At 47.6% G+C, this 21,050-nt stretch overlaps 1 protein-coding gene across 4 annotated transcripts in view; it reads right to left on the bottom strand.

Annotated features, from left to right (window-relative positions):
- Window positions 1-21,050, bottom strand: part of BCAM (basal cell adhesion molecule (Lutheran blood group)) — a 61,720-nt gene that overhangs the window by 25,758 nt on the left and 14,912 nt on the right. For all 4 annotated transcript variants that reach the window (XM_053397833.1, XM_053397834.1, XM_053397831.1 and 1 more), the window contains exon 2: window positions 90-223. In XM_053397833.1, the coding sequence (XP_053253808.1) occupies window positions 90-223 (134 nt within the window). The remainder of the gene's footprint in view (window positions 1-89; window positions 224-21,050) is intronic.

The raw sequence follows: 21,050 nt of genomic DNA, 5'->3' as shown, positions 1-21,050 counted from the left end.
AAGGACAAAAGGGCTGGTTACTAAGGGCATCTAAAAGCACCAGACACCCCAGCCGCCATTATCCAGCTTCCCAAGACCAGGATACTCACAATGAACCACTCCACCAGGGGCAAGCCATCGTGGCCTTCCGTGGTGTGAGTGCAGGAGATGGACACTTTGTGGCCTAGCTGGACCTCCAACAAAGCTGGGACGGACACTTGCACCTCTGCCTGGCATTCTGGGGCTGAGGGGAGGAGAAAAAGAATGAATGAATGAAGATCAGGACTGACCAGAAAACAACCTAAGGTCATGCTCAGTAGTAGATTTTGTCAGAGGTTTCCTCAAAATGGATAGGCCCAAGGCCCACCTGCCTAAGGACTTACCCAAGCAAGCCCCATATCCACCGTCAATGGTTCTTCCATATCCCATATTTTTGCCTCCAAGCTGGCAACTTTGGGGCTTCCTTCTAGGGGGGCCGGATTCAGCTTGGTTGCCACCAGTTGCTGACCTCTATCTTAACGGCTGTGTCGCTGTCAAGAGCTCCTTCACTGTAATCCTCACAAAGTGCTCAGTGCTGCCCACCATTTTTTCACGGGGCACGTTTGTTACAGACTCAATTTCCCAAAAACGTTAACCGCCAAAATTAATTACAGCATGTTTTCGGATGTCGCAGTCATAAACACATACTTTTTTGTGGCCAAATAATGGATTGGACAACTGAACAGAGGATAAGGCTGTTGATAGCTCAGTTGCTTAGAGCGTAGTGCTGATGATGCCAAGGTTGCGGGTTCGATCCCCGTACAGCTGCAGGGGGTTGGACTAGATGACCCTTGGGGTCCCTTCCAACTCTATAATTCTATGATTCTTCCCATGATGGCTATGCTCTGCCTCCACAGTCAGAGGTAGCAATACTATACTTCTAATACTAATTTCTGGAAACTACATGGGGGAACAGTGCTCTTCTGCTTGCGTGTTTCTGTTTCTGGCGGCCTCTGTGAGAACAGGATGCTGGACTAGACGGGCCGCAGGCTTGACCCAGCATGTTCAAAGTTCACCCTGTGGTTTAAATCCATGGGAAGCCGCATTAAACCAAGTCAGACCTTTGGAGGCCTTTATTCTTATATGCAGCGGTCGCAGCTCGGACTTTGGTGGCAAAGGGGTGGAAGGAACAAGAAGCCCCAACAATAACGGACTGACATTACAAGCTACAAGAATTTGCTGAAATGGCGCAGTTAACAAATACCCTGAGAGGCAATTCAAAACAAAAATTTACGGGAAAGTGGGATAGATATAAAACATATGTTCGAAAATACAGTAAAAGTTCGCTATCTATGCTAGCATTTGATTGACATTGGAGTGAGACTGAGTTGAGAAATAGGACTAAGAACACATATTGATACAGGAATGTATTAGCTAATATGTAAAGAAATATACAATAATAAGAGTACATTCATTTGTAAAAAAGGAATATAAAACGGGAATGACAGGAAGTCTAGTGTGTTGGTATGTATATGATTTGGGTGGGGGAACCGTTTTTGTTTTTTCTCTTTGTTCTTTCTCCTTTTTTTGTTTCATTTTCTTTCTAGGTATATAAAATTTGTATATAATTTATGTATACATGTTGGAAATCATATTATAGTAAGTCCTGTAATGTAATATGACAACGTTTACCGATGTAATATACGAATGTTAAGAAATAAATAAAATGCAAATTCAATAAATAAATAAATAAATAAATAAACCAAGTCAGACCAATGCTCCATCTACTTCAGTGCTGCCTACACTGACCGGCAGCAGGTCTCCAGGCCTTCAGGCAAGGCCCGACCCAGAGATGCCATGAATTGAACCGTGGGCCTTTGACAAGAAAGGGCAGCACTCTGACCCTCTGCTACGGTCCTCGCCCATCATTTTAAATAACAAATAACAGCAGCGTGTTTTAGGATTTATGCAGCTCTCACAAAGTGTTTTTCAAAGTGCTTCCTCTCAGGCCTCGCCGGAGAAATCCTGCAAGATAGGCATTTATTCTCATATTGCAAAGGTTGAGGCTGAGGAGGAAAAAAAAGCGGGGCGGGGGAGGGGGGGTTGGTTGGTTATTTGCCCAAAGCTATCTAATAAATTCAGAGCAGAGATGAAATCTGAACCGTGTACTTCCTGGCTCACAGCACTTGCGCTTATCTATTATGTGACAGCAGCAGCTTTCGCCAGCCTATCTTTTCCACAAACAGGTCATCCCCCCTTCACAGGGCTGTTATTGTTTTTTTGTAAACAGCGGCCCTTTCCTCTGCCCCGTCCATGGCAACAGAAGGAGGAGGAGAAACATTGAAATTGGCTGCTCATCTTTTATCACAATGGGTAACATTCCCAATGGGAAGTAAAACGGCCTCTGAAGGGAATGCAATTCATCTCTCTCGCCCCTCAATGCCTTGATTTGAAGGGTGTGAAACTTGTTCTGTATAGAATTATGATTCTCACAACATGTGAGATCTCTCATGTGTGTGTGTGTGTGGTTGAAATACATGCCCTCCGCAGACTCTCTCCTTGCCCCTGGCATCACCAGTGACCATTCTGAAAGGAGAAATTTGATGTTGATCTTAATCAGAAATTTCCCCAAATCTGCACTTCTCAAAACATGACTATTCTTTCAAAATTTGCACTTCTCTGAATTTTGCGGCGGAGTTCTTAAAGCAACCGAAGTGTACAAAGTCATTAATTATAGGAAGGAAAACCACTTGCACAAATGTGTACAGTGGTACCTTGGTTTTTGAACAGAATGCGTTCCGGGAGTCCGTTTGACTCCCGGAACCATTCAAAAACCAAAGCGAGGCTTCCGATTGGCTGCAGGAGTCTCCTGCAGCCAATCAGAAGCCGCGGAAGCTGTGCCGGATGTTCGGGTTCCGAAAATCATTCGAAAACCGGAAGACTCATTTCTGGGTTTTGATCATTCGGGAGCCGATTTGTTTGGGAGCCAAGGCGTTCAGCTTCCAATGAATGTACAATTATCAAACCTGTGTACATGTATGTACATTAGGACAGATTTCCACTAAAAATGCTGGCAACTTCTCTGGAGGGCTTCCATGCTTTAAAAAAAACCCCGCAAGTGGCTGCAGCAATATGGGGAGCGAGATTTACAACAGGGTTATTGTGAGGATTAAATGAAATGGGGAGGAGAAACACGTACACAATCTTGAGATCCTTGGAAGATAAAGATGGCATATAAATGTAATAAATAAAATAAAATAAAATTTTAGTGTACGCAGTGAATGTGGCCCTAGCCGCCACCAAAGAGTCCTGGGAACTGTAGTTTGTTAAGAGCACTGAGAGTTGTTAGGAGACCCCTATTCCCCTCCCAGAACTATGCTTCCCATGGTAATTTAACCATCCACCTCTCTTCCCAAGCAACTCTGGGAATTTCAAATATGTGGAAAGGCAGACATGCTGCGTTCAGCAGGGTAAGGTCCTTGACATTCACCCCCTGAGGGGCAGGAGGGTGGTGCTGGGGGTCTCCACAACTGTTGAAAACCACCAGATCCCCACAGAACTCAACAAACGTTTTCTAACATTGGTTTTCCCCACCGCTGTTGAGAGAGACGGTTCCAAAGGGAAGTTTGCCCTCGAAAGTTTCTAAGCTGCAAAGCAGAACCACCGAATGCCCGGCTCCTCTTTCCTCCGCCGTTCTAAAAATATCCATGGCTCGTTCTCTCTCTCTTTCTGCTGCCGTGTCTTAGAAGCAGATAAGGGCCAGGGAAGCTTGGCTTTAAGTGGAAAACACAATCCTTTTATTCTCCACTCACTGGCCACCACAAGACCGCCTAATGCTTCTGATCCTGAAGCCACGTTCTTTGCAACATCCTGAGGAGAAATTTCAAATTCTAAGCTTAAAATCCCAGAGGTATACTGCTGCAACTTCCGGTTTTACTACTAGAATAAAGTTGGTAAAGTGGGATCCGAGGATACCCTGACAATTGTACCCAATCCTCCCACGCTACATAGGATTGTAGCTGGTATGCGTGTACTAATTAATACCCCTCCAAATATTACTATTTTTATTACACGGACTTTCCTGTGAGGTTTTTAAGCAGAGTGCAGGTGACCGTTTGTCATGGATGCTATATGATCGATACCCTTCCAGATACAGTGGTACCTCAGGTTATATACGCTTCAGGTTACCTACGCTTCAGGTTACAGACTCCGCTAACCCAGAAATAGTGCTTCAGGTTAAGAACTTTGCTTCAGGATGAGAACAAAAATCGTGCTACGGCGGCACGGCGGCAGCAGGAGGCCCCATTAGCTAAAGTGGTCTTCAGGTTAAGAACAGTTTCAGGTTAAGTACGGACCTCCGGAACGAATTAAGTACTTAACCTGAGGTACCACTGTATACCACCTTTCCTCCTTTCATACACAACTCAACAGTCTGCAAGCCTACACAGGGTTTTCGCACTCCTGCACATACACACAAATGCACACAGAGCCAAAACTGCATCTTTCCAATTTGCAGAGAAACAACAGCACAATGGACAGCAGGAGCTAACCATAGTTTCCTGACCCGGGTGCCATGGCAAACTATGGTTAGCTCCAAACAGGAAATGGGGAAGTGAAGCTGCACAGAAGAAGGGAAGGGGGAGTGTGTGAGCCCATGGCTTATCCCCAGTCCTCCAAACCATGGTTAGGGGATCATCTGAACTAAGCAATGGGTCTTTTCATCACAACACTGTTAACCAAAGTTTAGCGTTGTGTGTGTGTGCGTTGTAGGGAGACTGGTTCATGCGGCATCACACACAAACACCTAACACACACCTAAGACACACACACAGAGCTTTCTCTATTACATTGTATGTTGTGCGTTTCTCATGCACTCAAAACAGGACAAGCATGCCCCTTTTCCCTCCATCAAATATCAGATATTATATGCCTTTAGCTACACTTAAGGCAATCTTGATTGAAAATTGCTCGGAGGAGCTGGTATAGAGAGAGAGAGAAGAGGAATAAAGCAGCTATCTGGCACTGGGGGGGGGGGGTGTGAAAGGAGAGAGAGAAATTGGCGATATGAAAGGGCCCACAAGGAAGCAAGCAAGCCGGCAGCTGCTTGGGATTCCAGGCTGGCGCTGAGGGCTTTGTTCCAGGATAAGCCCCTCCAAATGAGGGGGTGGGGGGAGAGAGCCAGCTTTCATCTCCCAGCCGGGTAATGGAGAGGGAGGGGGGGTGGTTCTGGCAAGGCGGAATGCCCAGAAACTGCTGAGCGCCAGGGAACCAGCTGGGAAAACCCAGGGAAGAAAAAAGAGATTGATTCATAAACACTGGTGCATAGACAGAAGGCTCCTGGTCTTCACGTAACATCTCAAACCAAGGCAGACGGAGGAACGGAGCAGGTCCCCCCCCCCAAACACCCCCCCAAGGGTACCCAAAGTTAGAGGCAGAGACAGGGCTATGATAAGCTCCTCTGTAAAAGATTCTCTGGGAAGGAAGGAAGGAACTTATTCGGACTGCAGAGCAGGCAGGCACAAGGCCCAGAGACAGAGAGGGATTGCAAGGTCTAAAGGATGCTGAATGAATACAATGCCCAAGGGAAGGCGGAAGTATGTCCAGGGTTGAAAATGGGGTGGCAGAGGCATCACAGTCTCTGAGGTACAACGCACGCACAAATGCCTTTCCTCCCTCTTTTGGTTACACTCAGCTGCTTAAGGTTTTGCAAGGAAAGCTTGCTTACTAAGGGGGGTGAATGTTTGTGTTGCAGGGAAAATATTCCTTGCGTGAGACACCTCCAGCAATCCGCAATCCTCCTGGGGAAAGGGGCGTAGCGTAGCTCAGGGGTACGGCATGTGTCTTGTACGCATGGGGCGCCGGGTTCAATCCTGGGAATCTCCAGGTAAGGCTCAGAACATCCCTTGCCTTAAACTCTGGAAAGCAGGTGCCTGTTAGTGAGACAATCCTGAGCTAGCCGGACTCTTTATTAGAAGGGGGGGGAAAGTGTGTCAGGTCTACTGAGCACAACAAATCATCTTTGGTGAGTCTTGTACCTATGGAACAGTTGTGGAGGCTGAAGGTCCCTGCCTTCTCACAGCTGCCTAGGTTCCCTCCTCTGTAGTAATAATAATAATAATAATAATAATAATAATAATAATAATAATAATAATAATATTATGTACCCCACCCATCTGGCTGGGTTTCCCCAGCCACTCTGGGCGGCTTCCACAGAAACCAAAAATACACTAAAATATCACACATTAAAAACTTCCCTGAACAGGGCTGCCTTAAGATGTCTTCTGAATGTCAGGTAGTTGTTTATCGCTTTAACATCTGATGGGAGGGCGTTCCACAGGGCGGGTGCCACTACCAAGAAGGCCCTCTGCCTGGTTCCCTGTAGCTTTGCTTCTCGCAATGAGGGAACCGCCAGAAGGCCCTCGGCGCTGGACCTCAGCGTCCGGGCAGAACGATGGGGGTGGAGACGCTCCTTCCGGTATACTGGGCCGAGGCCGTTTAGGGCTTTGAAAGTCTACACCAGCACTTTGAATTGTGCTCGAAAACATACTGGGAGCCAATGTAGGTCTTTCAAGACCGGTGTTATGTGGTCTCGGCGGCAGCCCCCAGTCACCAGTCTAGCTGCCGCATTCTGGATTAGTTGTAGTTTCCGGGTCACCTTCCAAGGTAGCCCCACGTAGAGCACATTGCAGTAGTCCAAGCGGGAGATAACTAGAGCATGCACCACTCTGGCGAGACAGTCCGCGAGCAGGTAGGGTCTTAGCCTGCATACCAGGTGGAGTTGGTAGACAGCTGCCCTGGATACAGAGTTTTCATTGTTTTTCCCAAGCAATCTGAGACTGCGCCTTCTCCTCCACCCTCTTCATGCCTCTCCTGGTTCTGCGAGACAAGGGAGGAGGAGAGCTTGTTGCAGCAGGAGGGCGAGCTCTGAGCCTTCTTCCCTTGGGGGTTCCCCACCTGGTTCCTCCCACCATTCCTCTGCGCCCAGCCAGTCCCTGACAGGTGCCCTCTAAGGGCTGTGTAGTTCTGTCACAGATGCATTCCTAGGGAAATCTAGGAAACTGCATAATACCAAAGTCAGACTATTGATCCATCTAGTTCAGTGCTGTCTACAATGTGAGGCAGTGGCTCTCCAGGGTTCCCGGCAGGAAGTCTGTCCCAGTCCTACCTGGAGATTATCAGGGATTGAACCAAAGGCTTTTTACATCCAAAACCTGTGCATTGCCATGGAAGAAGAAGAAGAGTTTGGATTTGATATCCCGCTTTATCACTACCCGAAGGAGTCTCAAAGCGGCTAACATTCTCCTTTCCCTTCCTCCCCCACAACAAACACTCTGTGAGGTGAGTGAGGCTGAGAGACTTCAAAGAAGTGTGACTGGCCCAAGGTCACCCAGCAGCTGCATGAGGAGGAGCGGGGAATCAAACCCGGTTCACCAGATTACGAGTCTACCGCTCTTAACCACTACACCACACTGGCTCTCTTAATGCCCACTGGTAGATATGACGCAGAACATGTGGTCCACCAGTTTTCTGGGAGCTGATTGGGCCGCTCAGGTCAACCATTATGTAGATAAACTGCACCTGTCCAAATGCCTTTATTAGTTCTCCGATTGACAATCCACCTGGTCCCAGGGCGGATTGTGGCAATGTAACATCACAACATGCCGACCGCTAAGCCAATGCCCTCTCATCTATCTCTCTGGCCATCGAAAGCCAGTCTGAATTAAATTAAAACAAAATAAAACTCCGGCCCCGGAGCTGCAAGGGATTATGATTGTTTTACAACGGCAACCACAAAGTGCCTTTTTCCGTGTAAATTAAGTGGCTGAAGTGGGAGAGAAAAAGGAGGCCTGCAAGGAGCAGAAGTTTATGTGAAAGGTTTGCGAACTAAGTTTAGCTCCGGTACAAAAAGCAATTTCCTCGACTGAGAAAGTGCTCAGAGTCATTTATTATTTGTTTAATACATTTTGTATGCCGCCCTTCATCCAGAGGTCACGGGGCAGTTCACAACACGAAAATACAAAATACGTAATAAAACAAAAACAAGACAATAACTTCCATCCTACGAACACATTTAAAAGGCCGTAGAATCAAAGGCCTGGTTGAAGAGGAACGTTTCCACCTGGCACCTAAAGATATGCAATGGAGGCTCCAGGCGAGCCTCTCTGGGAAAAGCATCCCACAAATGGGGAGCCACCACAGAAAAGGCGCCGTTCTCGTGTTGCCACCCTCCAGACCTCTCATGGAGGAGGCACACAAAGAAGGGCCTCAGATGATGATCGCAGGGTTGGTTCATATAGAGATAAGCCGTCCTTGAAGTACTGCGGTCCTGAGCACAGGTATCCTGTTCACTGTTCTTTAATTCCAAGTCTTTTGCACGTAATTCTGCCTTGGTTCTAGAAGTCTGCCTACCCCTGTTCTGAATAACTATTAGAGGTTCAGGACAACCTTGGGTTTATTTAAGTGCTGCCACCCTAGAATGTTTATGGGGAAAGAGAAAACAGGTGCCCCCAGATAGAAGAGGAAATGAAATTGAAATTAAGAGCACAGCAGGAACAGAGAGGCCAAATCAAAAGCTTTCAGCTCCTGGCATTATTCAGATGCAAACGCCTTTGTGCTAAAGGACCAGCAGCAAAGCTCAAACAACCCTGTGGCAAAGAGATGCATAAGCAGCTGGCCTGGCAACTTAAAAAGACTTTAGCTTCAAGGCCAACCATTCCCAAATATCCTCCCACACCCCTCTTATCCGTGGTGCTTAACCCTTTTCTCTCTTTTTTTGGCAGATGTTTCTGTTCCACTCTAACTTCTGGGAGCTCAGAGGAGAACTATTGCACTTTATAAGGGGACATGGGGCTGGTGCTGAATGGGGCAGGACCACGTCAAGTTCTCTTTCCCTGTGTCCCAACCAGTAGAGTAATGGTTCAGGGCACAGGGTATGTGAGCCTCGAATACCCTTTACTGTTTCTGCAACGGGGTCCCTGTCTCCAACGTCAGTATGAAAGTGGGGATTCGTAGACACTCCGTGCCAAGCTAAGCCTTTTTGTTGTTGCTTAGTCTTTTAGTCGTGTCCGACTCTTCATGACCCCATGGACCAGAGCACGCCAGGCACTCATGTCTTCCACTGCCTCCCGCAGTTTGGTCAAACTCATGCTGGTAGCTTCGAGAACACTGTCCAACCATCTCATCCTCTGTCGTCCCCTTCTCCTTGTGCCCTCCATCTTTCCCAACTTCAGGGTCTTTTCCAGGGAGTCTTCTCTTCTCATGAGGTGGCCAAAGTATTGGAGCCTCAGCTTCACGATCTGTCCTTCTAGCGAGCACTCAGGGCTGATTTCCTTCAGAATGGGTAGGTTTGATCTTCTTGCAGTCCATGGGACTCTCAAGAGTCTCCTCCAGCACCATCATTCAAAAGCATCAATTCTTCGGCGATCAGCCTTCTTTATGGTCCAGCTCTCACTTCCATACATCACTACTGGGAAAACCATAGCTTTAACTATACGGACCTTTGTTGGCAAGGTGATGAAGCTAAGCCTTTAGGAACACTGAAAACACAAGTGGTTTCAGTTTCAAGAGAACAGTGTGTAATAATAATAATTTTATTATGAATATGCCCCCGATCTGACTGGGTTGCTCCAGCCACTCTGGGTGGCTCCCAGCAAAATATTAAACACACAATAAAACATCAGACATTAAAAACTTCCCTGTACAGAGCTGCCTTCGGGTGTCTCCTAAAAGTCAAATAGTTGTTTATCTCTTTGACATTTGGGAGGGTGTTCTACAGGGTGGGCACCACTACCGAGAAGGCCCTCCGCCTGCTTCCCTGTAGCTTCACTTCTCGCAATGAGCGAACCGCCAGAAGGCCCTCGGAGCTGGACCTCAGTGCACCGGCTGAATTATGGGAGTGGAGACGCTTCTTCAGGTATACAGGGCCAAGCCCGTTTAGTTCTGTTATGCCCAATGGAACTTCACAGAAAACATAACCCAAGTCATTTCGAAAGAATAACCTCTGAAAACAGTTTGGAAACCCCAGATGGTGCAGAATTTGGTGGCTAGGCTGCTCTCCAGGGCAAGACGATTTGAGCATACTGCACCAATCCTTGCCTGACTGCACTGGCTGCTGATTAGTTTCCGGACCAAATTCAAAGTGCCTGTTTTGACCTATAAAGCTTTTAACAGCTTGTTGTTGTTTAATCGTTTAGTCGTGTCCGACTCTTCGTGACCCCATGGACCAGAGCACGCCAGGCACTTCTGTCTTCCACTGCCTCCCGCAGTTTGGTCAAACTCATGCTGGTAGCTTTGAGAATACTGTCCAACCATCTCGTCCTCTGTCATCCCCTTCTCCTTGTGCCCTCCATCTTTCCCAACATCAGGGCCTTTTCCAGGGAGTCTTCTCTTCTCATGAGGTGGCCAAAGTGTGATCGTCATCTGAGGCCCTTCTTCATGTGCCTCCTCCATGAGAGGCCCGGAGGGTGGCAACACGAGAACGGGCCTTTTCTGTGGTGGCCCCCCACTTGTGAAATGTTCTCCTCTCCCCAGCTCCAGCATAAACCATTAAAAACAGTGCCATATTTATCCAAATATCACAGGCCTTCAGCCAGGCCGTTGAGAAGAGGCCTTTTAGTTGATAAATTTAGAGAAGAAAATGAATTGATACGCCAGCTCCAAAGCCCTGAGCACCATTAGGTCCAGTCGTGACCGACTCTGGGGTTGCGGAGCTCATCTCACTTTATTGGCCGAGGGAGCCGGCGTACAGCTTCCGGGTCATGTGGCCAGCATGACTAAGCCGCTTCTGGTGAACCAGAGCAGCACACGGAAACGCCGTTTACCTTCCCGCCAGAGCGATACCTATTTATCTACTTGCACTTTGACATGCTTTCGAACTGCTGGGTTGGCAGCAGCAGGGACCGAGCAACGGGAGTTCACCCCGTTGCGAGGATTCGAACCGCCGACCTTCTGATCGGCAAGTCTAGGCTCTGTGGTTTAACCCACAGTGCCACCTGCGTCCCTTTGGCCTTGTTAGTCTAGGCAATAATCTGGTCTTGGGCAAAACAGCTTCAATATCGGACATCAGAAAAAATACATGAATCAAGGCCAAGCATTCTTGAGTGTTCCGCAACATTTTGTAGTAGATACACCCATAATCACTCTCCGTATAATGCCGTTTTGCATGCTGAGGTATGGAGGGGTGATTCACAGCAGAAAGACATGAAGGCATGGGGCAAGTTCTCAAAGAAAGAACACGTGCTGTTGTTTTAAAATGCCCAAGCCCTGCAGATGCTGAGCAAACCCAATTCTGGTTTCTCTCTTAGGAGAAGCAGAAGCTTTGGTAAAAGAGATGAAAGGGGAGGAGTGGTTACAGAACAAGCCCTTACCATTCTCCTTCCTGCAGCAGGCTAAAACACGCTCCTGAGAAGGCAATTGCCCTGGAGCGAGTGACAAAATGGAGCCGAGAAAATACTGAGCGTTCCTCTCTTGCATACGGTGAGATGAGTGATATGCACAAGATCAGGACTGTGACAGGCAAGTCCTGCGATCCAGTCCTCATACAGGGGCACACTAGCAGGTTTGTCTAAACTAAGCAAGTTGATTTATTCACTTTGAAATTTTTTTTTTCTAGTTGCGGAACAGTGAGAGGAGGAAAGAACTCAATTTCCCCTCCAATTTTCAGCCTCCTGAGTCGCAGATGCAACTCTGGTAAACACCTTATTATCAAAACTCAGAAGAACTTCAAATGTATAATGCATCCCTATAATGCTGAGAGACAGAATTGTGATTTTGAATGTTTAGGGACAACAGCTTTATGGCTCTGGCTGAATTTAGGCATCTACAGCATGGTTCCTGTAGTTTAACTATGGCTTGGCATAATGTCCAAGTTGACAGACCGTGGCTCACAACTGGACAGCAAACTGGAATCCAAAACTGTAGTTTGAAGTGGGTTTGCAAACCATGCTTTAGGTTAACTTAGGATTGATACGTTTGAGTTGACAAACCCTCATTTTGGCTGGGGCAAGGCAGTGGAAAGGAGGGCACTCCTGTCACCATCAATGAAAGGCATTTTGGCAGATATACCTTGCCTTGGCCCAGGTGAAAAACGTTCTATTTGTTTAAATTCACCTTTCTTCACAACCACTGACTCCCAGCCTCCGTTAAATATGACTGGAAGACTTTGCAAAAGGAGACCTGCGACCTCCGTTTGCAAAGAGCTGAAACCGTCCATTTTCTCGCTTGTCTCCAGAGTGACATAGGTTTATTATGAACAACTGCGGAGTGGGGGGGTGTAACTGCTCTGAGCTTGAGAAGGTGCAGCAATCTCACACTTAAGCAACAAGAAAATAAACAACAGCTCACTCCTAGCCTCAGCCTAGAAATTACACAAAAGACAGGCACGGAAATGTTGCAATATGTCCACCGGCTGTAGTCTTCCACTCGCCGAGCACATGCTTAATTGTATGCAAATGAGGTTAATTATGTATAAATAAGATGGGCAGGTTATCTGCCGCCTGTCAGCTCACAATGTGGCTGCCGAAGCTGAACCAACTGTCAGCCACAGAGGTGCCGAGGCTAAACTACAACAGCAAATATGCATTGTTACATTAATCTCCTCTAAACCCAGTAGTGGAAAACTGATGGCCCTAACTGAAGCAATTAAAAATCTCCCTCCCTCCCTCCCTCTTCCCCTGTCTCTCGTTTATATTGCTTACAGATATTTTTAAAATTTAGACCATTCAGCAGGCTTTGCACATAATAATATGTGAGTTTCGACTTGGTTAACTGATGGAAAACAAGGCAGTGTCTTTCCCCCCTGCCTGCCTCCTTTCAGTGCTTTGTTCGTTAGGGCTAGGCAATATCTGGTTTTCAGCATCACGATATATCACCAGCTAAGCATCACGATATATCGATATATTACGAAGTCTGATAATGATGGAGCTATGAAGAGACCCCCTGTCTGACTGTATCTTGCGACTGAATGTGGATGCGGAGCTCTGTTTTCCTACAATACATTCTACAATAAACATTACCAAAACAAATAACAACCAAAACATTACCAAAACAATAGCAACAACCCTGAAAATGGATGCCCTTTGGCTTAGGATTGGGTTTGCCTGCATACCTGATGTTCAGAGTGCAAGTCAGGTCTCCCGTGGGAAGGAGGCCGAGACAGATGCCAGCGACTGGCAGTCTGTACCAGAAGGCAGCTTGCCAGCTTGCTGCCACCCTGCAGCAGTGAAAACAAAGCTTGGGTGACGCCATGCCTCACAAGAATGGTCGACACCAGGAATCAAAAACACACACACCCATTTCCCCTCCACCTGAGGTGCGCCTCCAGCGGCCTAAAACCGTTATGGAACCATATAGGCCCACACGCCTTTCTCTAGTCCCCAGGGTGCGCTGCCAGGCCCGTATTGTCTGGGGATTATTTCATTTTATTTTGGGGACATTAAACATGGGAAGGCCAACCAGCTGTTTCCATCGTGACTGAGAAAGGACGAGAATGAGGACCTCTGGCCCACATCCAGAGGCTGAGCCTTGTTGGTTCAGGCCTGTGAAGCACACTTTCCCCTGGGGCCATGCTCCAGCCTGCGCATCGAAGAAGCGGGGTGGGAAAGAGATTTCCAAGGGCTCCCCTGTGGGAAGAACGTTATTCTCGAAAGGCCTGTATAGATAATGGTGAGAAAAACGCGAGCTGCCAGCCTTAGATGTGTGCCACTCGCTCGCTATGTCTCCTGTCTGCACCGTGAGGGAGACAGGGCCATAGTGGCACACCGGGTGCGCCCAGGCAGAAGGCTCCACTGGGATGCATGGCTTCATGCCTTTCTGTGAGTGGCGGCAAAGCACATTTGCAGCATGAACATCTCCCTCCTTCCCTCTCAGTTCGCTGGCACTCAGGAGAGCACGGCAGAGGAAGGTGACGTTGCGCTCTACTGACAGGGAGAAAGTTCATGCTCTCTCCAGGGTATTATTATTATTATTATTATTATTAATGATGATGATAATAATAATAATAATAATAATAATAATAATAATAGGAAGCTGCTTTATTAGACGTTAAGAGCACTGGGCCATGTGGTTCAGTATTGCGCACACCAGGACAGAAGCTCCCTAGAGGTTCAGAAAGGGAGACATTCCCAGCCCTACCGAGAGATGCCAGGGATTGAATTTGGGACCTTCTACATGCAAAGCAGATGTCCTCCTACTGAACTATGTATGGGCCCTTCCGCTTGTATAGGAGAGGAACCATTACTCATGTAGGTTGACAGTGTCATGGCTCAGCTTGCAACACCCCCAAGCTTTGTTTTGTTTTAAAAGATACCTCCGGTAGCGAGACCAGGGAGGAACTCTGTCAGAGAACATGGCAATCCAGGCTAGACTTGTGGCTTTTCACACTGTGGCTGGGAAACTCCTGGGAGGTTGTTTAAGCAGAGGCTGGACGGCCATCTGTCATGGATGCTTTAGTTGAGGTTCTTGCATTGCAGGGGGTTGGACTAGATGTCCCTTGGGGTCCCCCCGATTCTATGATTCTCTGATTCCTCTGCAATGGAGAGAGATTCAGGGTGCATTTGGGGGGTGCTGTGAAGAAGCGGCGGGCAAATGCCAGGTTTTCAAATCTACTTTATTCACCAAGAGGAGCCAGATGCAAAACGGAGAATGGGGAGGGATGGGGAGTGTGGACAAGTCACACTCTTAAAATTAAAGAACACAGCACACACGAACACACACTCAGCCTGAGCATTTATTTTCAGAAATGAGCTCGCGGTCATTTCACACACTCCTGCCTAGGGCAACCTTTCAATTTACATAGGGCCACAGCAAGACTCAATAGGTCTGCAACAAACGCCATGTGGGAGACAAGCCTTCGCACAAAAACCTGCCCAGAATCCTCTTCAACACAGAAAAGTTCAAGTAATGCATAGGTATCACTCGAAAGGCAAGTTGAAGCAGAAAATGCCCGAGGTGCTTAGAGGGGAAAACCACCGGGCTAGATGAAACGTCGCTCTGACTCATCACAAGAGCCAAATTCGCATGTTTACTTATGAAAACTACACAAGATCAAGTGATAAAACATACAGGCAGCGACCTCAACTGTCAACGTGTTTTTCAACCAGCCAGGATTCCCGGCATTATACCCAAAAGCTGAGATTGGGAAAGGGCAAGGAAAGGAAGCCCCTTTCACTCAAATGCTGAACCATGCAAGAGTTGGGCCACTCAGATTTAGATAATCTTAGCAGCTGGGTTTAGAAGCATAGGCTAGATTTAAGGCAGTCCCTTGAAGAATATCTGTCTTGTAAATGAGCTTTTGCAGCAGAAAAGTGTCTCTTTGGCAGAAGAGGAAGGCTTGTGCTTCTGGTAACAACTCACTGAACCCAACGTGTGACTGACTGGGGGGGGGGAGGTTTTCTGCCCCCTCTGCTGCATGCCTGCATGCCAACGAATGCATGAGCACATGTACATGTTTGCAAATAGTGTGCAGTTAATCCCCCCTTCCTAGCCATCCATGTGTGTGGGCAAGCGAAAGACCTTGAAACGCATTTTGTACGCTGCCAACTTTGCAAAACAAGATTCACCAAGGCTCTTTTGTTTGTGGATTCACCAAGGCTCTTTTGTCCTGGGTGAGCGAGGACTGGCTGTGGTGGCTGCGTCAAGGGAACTGAACTCTGCATGTACCTAGGGGCACTCTCTCCACTACACAAAGGAAATTAGCCTCATGCACATCAGAACAATGAGATGTTAGGTGTTAACTCCAACACTGAAAAAACTAGATTCTGGAGCCTACGTCAACGTCCAGAGTTCACTCACCACTGTTCTGGAAACACAGTACAGTGGTACCTCAGGTTACATACGCTTCAGGTTACATACGCTTCAGGTTACAGACTCCGCTAACCCAGAAATAGTACCTCGGGTTAAGAACTTTGCTTCAGGATGAGAACAGAAATCGTGCTCCGGTGGCGTGGCAGCCGGAGGAGGCCCTATTAGCTAAAGTGGTGCTTCAGGTTAAGAACAGTTTCAGGTTAAGAAGGGACCTCCAGAACGAATTAAGTACTTAACCTGAGGTACTACTGTACACACAAAATAACTGCTATATTCCCTATCTATCCTGCAGCTTCTTATGAAACACTGCACTTTGACGCATCTGCCCCAAACCTTCTTCCATTAAAACTGAGGAACAGAGTGAAGCAGCTGAGTTTCACGTTGGGAATGTGCACACAGCCATGTTTGTGTTCATCTCTTCATCTCCCCACCCCCCCACCCCCACGATCTCCAACCAGATTAGCTTTTGGAGCTATCATATTCTTGAATTTTACTTTTTTATTTAGAAGGGAACATTCAGCTACACGAGGGATGACCATTTTGAGGGGGCCAGTGGGCACATTTGCAAACCAAGCCAACTATTGTGGGCCTCATAGCGTGGTTGTGAGTGTAAAATGGGGAGGGGGGGACCCCGAACCCTGGTTGTCAAATGAGCCACTGGTGCTTTGAAAAATAAGGAAATGTGCATCTTAACACCCACCTAAAGCTGCATTGCCCTGTATAAAGAACAGCTAAATGGATTTTATCCTGGTGTTCGTTCTCCCAGAATTTGGCAAAGCATTGCTTTTTCCCCCTTTCTTACATTTCCTCTAACCGCCCTATCCAAACTGTAAATACCCAGCCACTTCTGACAGCTTAACAGCCCCCTAGATTTCACTCGAAGGTTTTGTTTACTTGTTTTTAAAAGCAAATTCCGAGGCTCTGGCCAAACCCCAATTTGTGACTCCTCACCACCTCCCACTGCAAAAAGCTATGTGAGGCTTGTCTGGTTAGCTTAAAATGTCTGCTGCAGAAGCTGCCTCTCCCCATATCAGACCGGGGGACCACGGTGTCCCACCTCTGGGGCACGCACACAAAAGCTGTCCCATCTGAGCCCAACCCGGCCATCTTTCTCTCTCCCACCCCCAGCCCCCCAGCCCTGTCTGGGTTCAGGTTGCCCTGTCCTCCCTCAGGCCTTCCCTGCCGGGGAAGAGAAGCAGGAGTGACAGATTAGCCTTGTTAGTGGGATTCCCGCAGAGGGGACACAGACCAGTGACAGCTGGCGCTGGGGACGCTCCCAGGCCGGGAAGGGAGCCCCCACACCCACCCCAAATCCCCGAGCCTGCGCCAGACGCAGCCCGCAGTGGCATGGGGAGGGCAGATGAAAGAGGCCGCCATGCACCCAGGCCAGCCTCTTTATTCAGATTGAGGAGGGGTCTCCTAAGAATAGCCAACTTCTCTCAGGGCAGAGAAGAAAGCAAATGGGCGGGGGATTTGCAAAAGCAATGAGTCCCTGCAGACAATCTAACTCATGGGTAGGCAAACTAAGGCACAGGGGCCGGATCTGGCCCAATTGCCTTCTAAATCCGGCCCATGGACGGTCTGGGAATCAGCATGTTTTTACATGAGTAGAATGTGTCCTTTTCTTTAAAATGCATCTCTGGGTTATTTGTGGGGCCTGTCTGGTGTTTTTACATGAGTAGAAAGTGTGCTTTTATTTAAAATGCATCTCTGGGTTATTTGTGGGGCATAGGAATTCGTTCATTTCCCCCCCAAAATATAGTCCGGCCCCCCACAAGGTCTGAGGGACAGTGGACCGGCCCCCTGCTGATGAAAAAGTTTGCTGACGCCTGATCTAACTTTATCAGTTGCTCCAGACATTTAAAGCACACTGCCTCCCCTCTAAGAATCCTTGGGAACCATAGTTCACCCCTCACATATACAATTCCCACTAACCTTAAGAAACTACAGTTCCCTAGATTCTTGGTGGGATTTTATGTATGTTTAAAGGCTTTACGTGTGTGTTGATTGTGCTCCAAATGTTCAGCCTCCATCTCCTGCATCAAAAAAAAGAATTTTTACCACTGCCAACGTGTAGTAAAATGTGGGGTAAAATGTTTGTCTGCTATTACATTTCGATCCCACTTTCATTCCAAGGAGTTTGGGGCGATCAGCGCACATTGTTCTCCAACCCTCCACTCCAGCAGCACACACAATTTGATCCTCACAACAACCTTGTGAGGTAGGTTTCGTGACGGAGGAAGGATTTGAACCTGGGTCTCGTCATTTCTAGCCCAGCTTTCCCCAACCAAGTGCCCTCCAGCTGTTTTGGACTACAGTTCCCATCCGGATGGGAGTTTTAGCCCAAACCGTCTGAAGGCCACCATGCTGGGGAAAGCTGCTTTAACCGCTACGCCACACTGCCTCTCAGCGAGCCCCAAATGCCTCGGCTAGCTCCTACAACCCCCTTTCCCCAAACTCTGAACGTTCCTAATCCCTCCTGCCCTGAACTCTGTCCAGCCAACTCCAGCCAAGCTTTTACCACCTTTTATGGACTCTCTAGATAACCATCCTATCCGTAAGAAAACAGGAAGTTTTTTTTCCTCTCCGCCTCCAAGCACATTTTCAAAACTGGAGCCAAAACAGATTGAAATGCACTTGGGCAAGAAATCCCATCCTCACCAGAACAAACAAAACCGCAACTCAAACACACTTTTTGCTCATTGAAGACAGAGTTCCTGAAGCGTGAACATTTAGTAAAAATAATGGATCTCCCAGAAGTGGGAAGAAGAGAACCCAGGAGTCCTACCTCCCAGCTTGATGGCAGCTTTGCAAAAAAATAAATAAATATGTGATCCTTAACTCCTGCCCTGATGCAGAGAAGATTATTCACACCTTGGACCCTACAACTCTCTTCCCAAAAATGGGAAAAGAAACCCTCAGCTGCAAATCTTGACCTTCTTCCTCCCCACCTGAATTCATCCCCTACAGCAGGAATAGCGAACTAGGTATTTTTCACATATTAAAGGTAAAGGTAAATGGACCCCTGACCATTAGGTCCAGTCGTGGCCGACTCTGGGGTTGCGGCGCTCATCTCGCTTTATTGGCCGAGAGAGCCGGCGTACAGCTTCCGGGTCATGTGGCCAGCATGACTAAGCCGCTTCTGGCGAACCAGAGCAACGCACGGAAACGCCGTTTACCTTCCTGCCAGAGCTGTACCTATTTATCTACTTGCACTTTGACATGTTTTCGAACTGCTAGGTTGGCAGGAGCAGGGACAGAGCAACGGGAGCTCACCCGGTCGCGGGGATTTGAACCGGCGACCTTCTGATCAGCAAGTCCTAGGCTCTGTGGTTTAACCCACAGCGCCACCCGCGTCCCTTTTTCACGTATTGCTGAACTACAATTCCCATCATTCCTGACCACTGGGCATGCTGGTTGGTTGGTGCCGGTGGGAACTGGAATTGAAACAATACAGTGTCAGGTTGTAAGTGTCCCAACTCTGCCTTGCTGAGAGCCATGGAAGTGATGCAATAATCCAGACATATCATCCCTCTCTTCGACACACTAACCTGCGTCCAAAAGAGCGGTTTTCTTTTAACTAAAGTTTCCAAAGCCAGGTGAGCACCCCGCCTCGTCCCCCCCCCTTTCTTGTCAGTGCCAAATTACACAAGACACACAAAAGCCTGTTACTGCAGCTTGAAAGCTCTTTCCAAAAGGAAAAAAGGGGGGGACATTTTGGAAGGGACAATTGGGAGCGGAGCAGCGGCAAGTGGAAATAATCATAGAATCGCAGAGTTTGAAGGGACCCTGAGGGTCATCTAGTCCAACCCCCTGCAATGCAGGAATATGTCCCATATGGGGATCAAACCTGCAACCTTGGCATTATCAACACCACATACTAATCGACTGAGCTGTCCGGGCAGGTTCAAGGTTTTCCTATAACTACAGCCCTAAAGTGGGCTTTTCTCTTCTGTCTCTCAGGCCATAGTCTCGTGAATGGACAGAAAATATGCAATCGGGCCCCAAACATCATAGCCAGAACTGCATATTCCTTGACTGCATGGTACAGGGGCTAAAATATTCTGAAATGGCGACATAATGCAGCGGCTTAAAATAGATAGCTATATATCAGGGGAAAGGCAGGCTTATGCTTCCAAGTGTGCAGGCAGAGCCCAGCAAAGTCTTAAAAGCTGGGGTAGGGGCTGGTCAGGATCTCTAGGGAACAGGGGTTTATGGCGCTGCGAGGTTACTTCCTTGTCGATCCTCAAGTCTAGGAGATTCGATATGTGATGCACAACAGCTGACGATGCGTTTTCCTTCACTTATGCCAGTCTCAGAATCCACTTTGTTTGGTGCGGAATGCGGTGCCTCTTTCACTCCCCAGTATTGATTATCCCCAGCCCCTTTCTGTTCTTATTGCTGTTATTTATCTGTTTATTCCATTTACCCGTCCACTTTATACAACTGAAAAGCCTCGAAAGCGGCTGGGCACAACGAAACACGTCGGAGCAATTTAAAAGCGGAAAAACGGAAAAGTCAACGACAATGCAAAATGCAAAATAAAATCCAGCAACCACTTCTACCCACCTCATTAAAAAGATGCAACATTAACGTACCAAAGGCATTAACAGGGGGGAAACAGGAAGGTCTTAGCCTGCTGCCTAAAAGATGACAAAGGATTTATCTGCATCTCTGGGGAACTGATCTTGCACTAAAGAGCCGGTTTTTAAGGGGAAGAGGTGGGGATTTATATACTAATAGCAACACACTGAACTTGGCCTGGTAGCACAGGGGTTAGCAAACTTTTTCAGCAGGGGGCCAGTCCACTGTCCCTCAGACCTTGTGGGGGGCCGGACTATATTTTTAAAAAAATATATGAATGAATTCCTATGCCCCACAAATAACCCAGAGATGCATTTTAAATAAAAGCACACATTCTGCTCATGTAAAAGTATCAGGCAGGTCCCACAAATAACCCAGAGATGCATTTTAAATAAAAGCACACATTCTGCTCATGTAAAAGTATCAGGCAGGTCCCACAAATAACCCAGAGATGCATTTTAAATAAAAGGACACATTCTACGCATGTAAAAACACGCTGATTCCTGGACCGTCGATGGGCCAGATTTAGAAGGTGATTGGGCCGGATCCAGCCCCTGGGCCTTAGTTTGCCTACCTATGTGGTAGCATATCAGAAACCAGTGGAGCTCTCTGAGCAGAGTTATGATATGCTGACAGGGCCTCACTCCTGTCAGCACTCATACTGCAGCGTTCTGAAACTTAGAAACATACAATCATAAGAGTTGGAA

Source organism: Podarcis raffonei, chromosome 8 (assembly GCF_027172205.1).
Source record: "Podarcis raffonei isolate rPodRaf1 chromosome 8, rPodRaf1.pri, whole genome shotgun sequence".
Classification (NCBI taxonomy): domain Eukaryota; kingdom Metazoa; phylum Chordata; class Lepidosauria; order Squamata; family Lacertidae; genus Podarcis; species Podarcis raffonei.
This window is presented reverse-complemented; position numbering and strand designations above follow the sequence as displayed.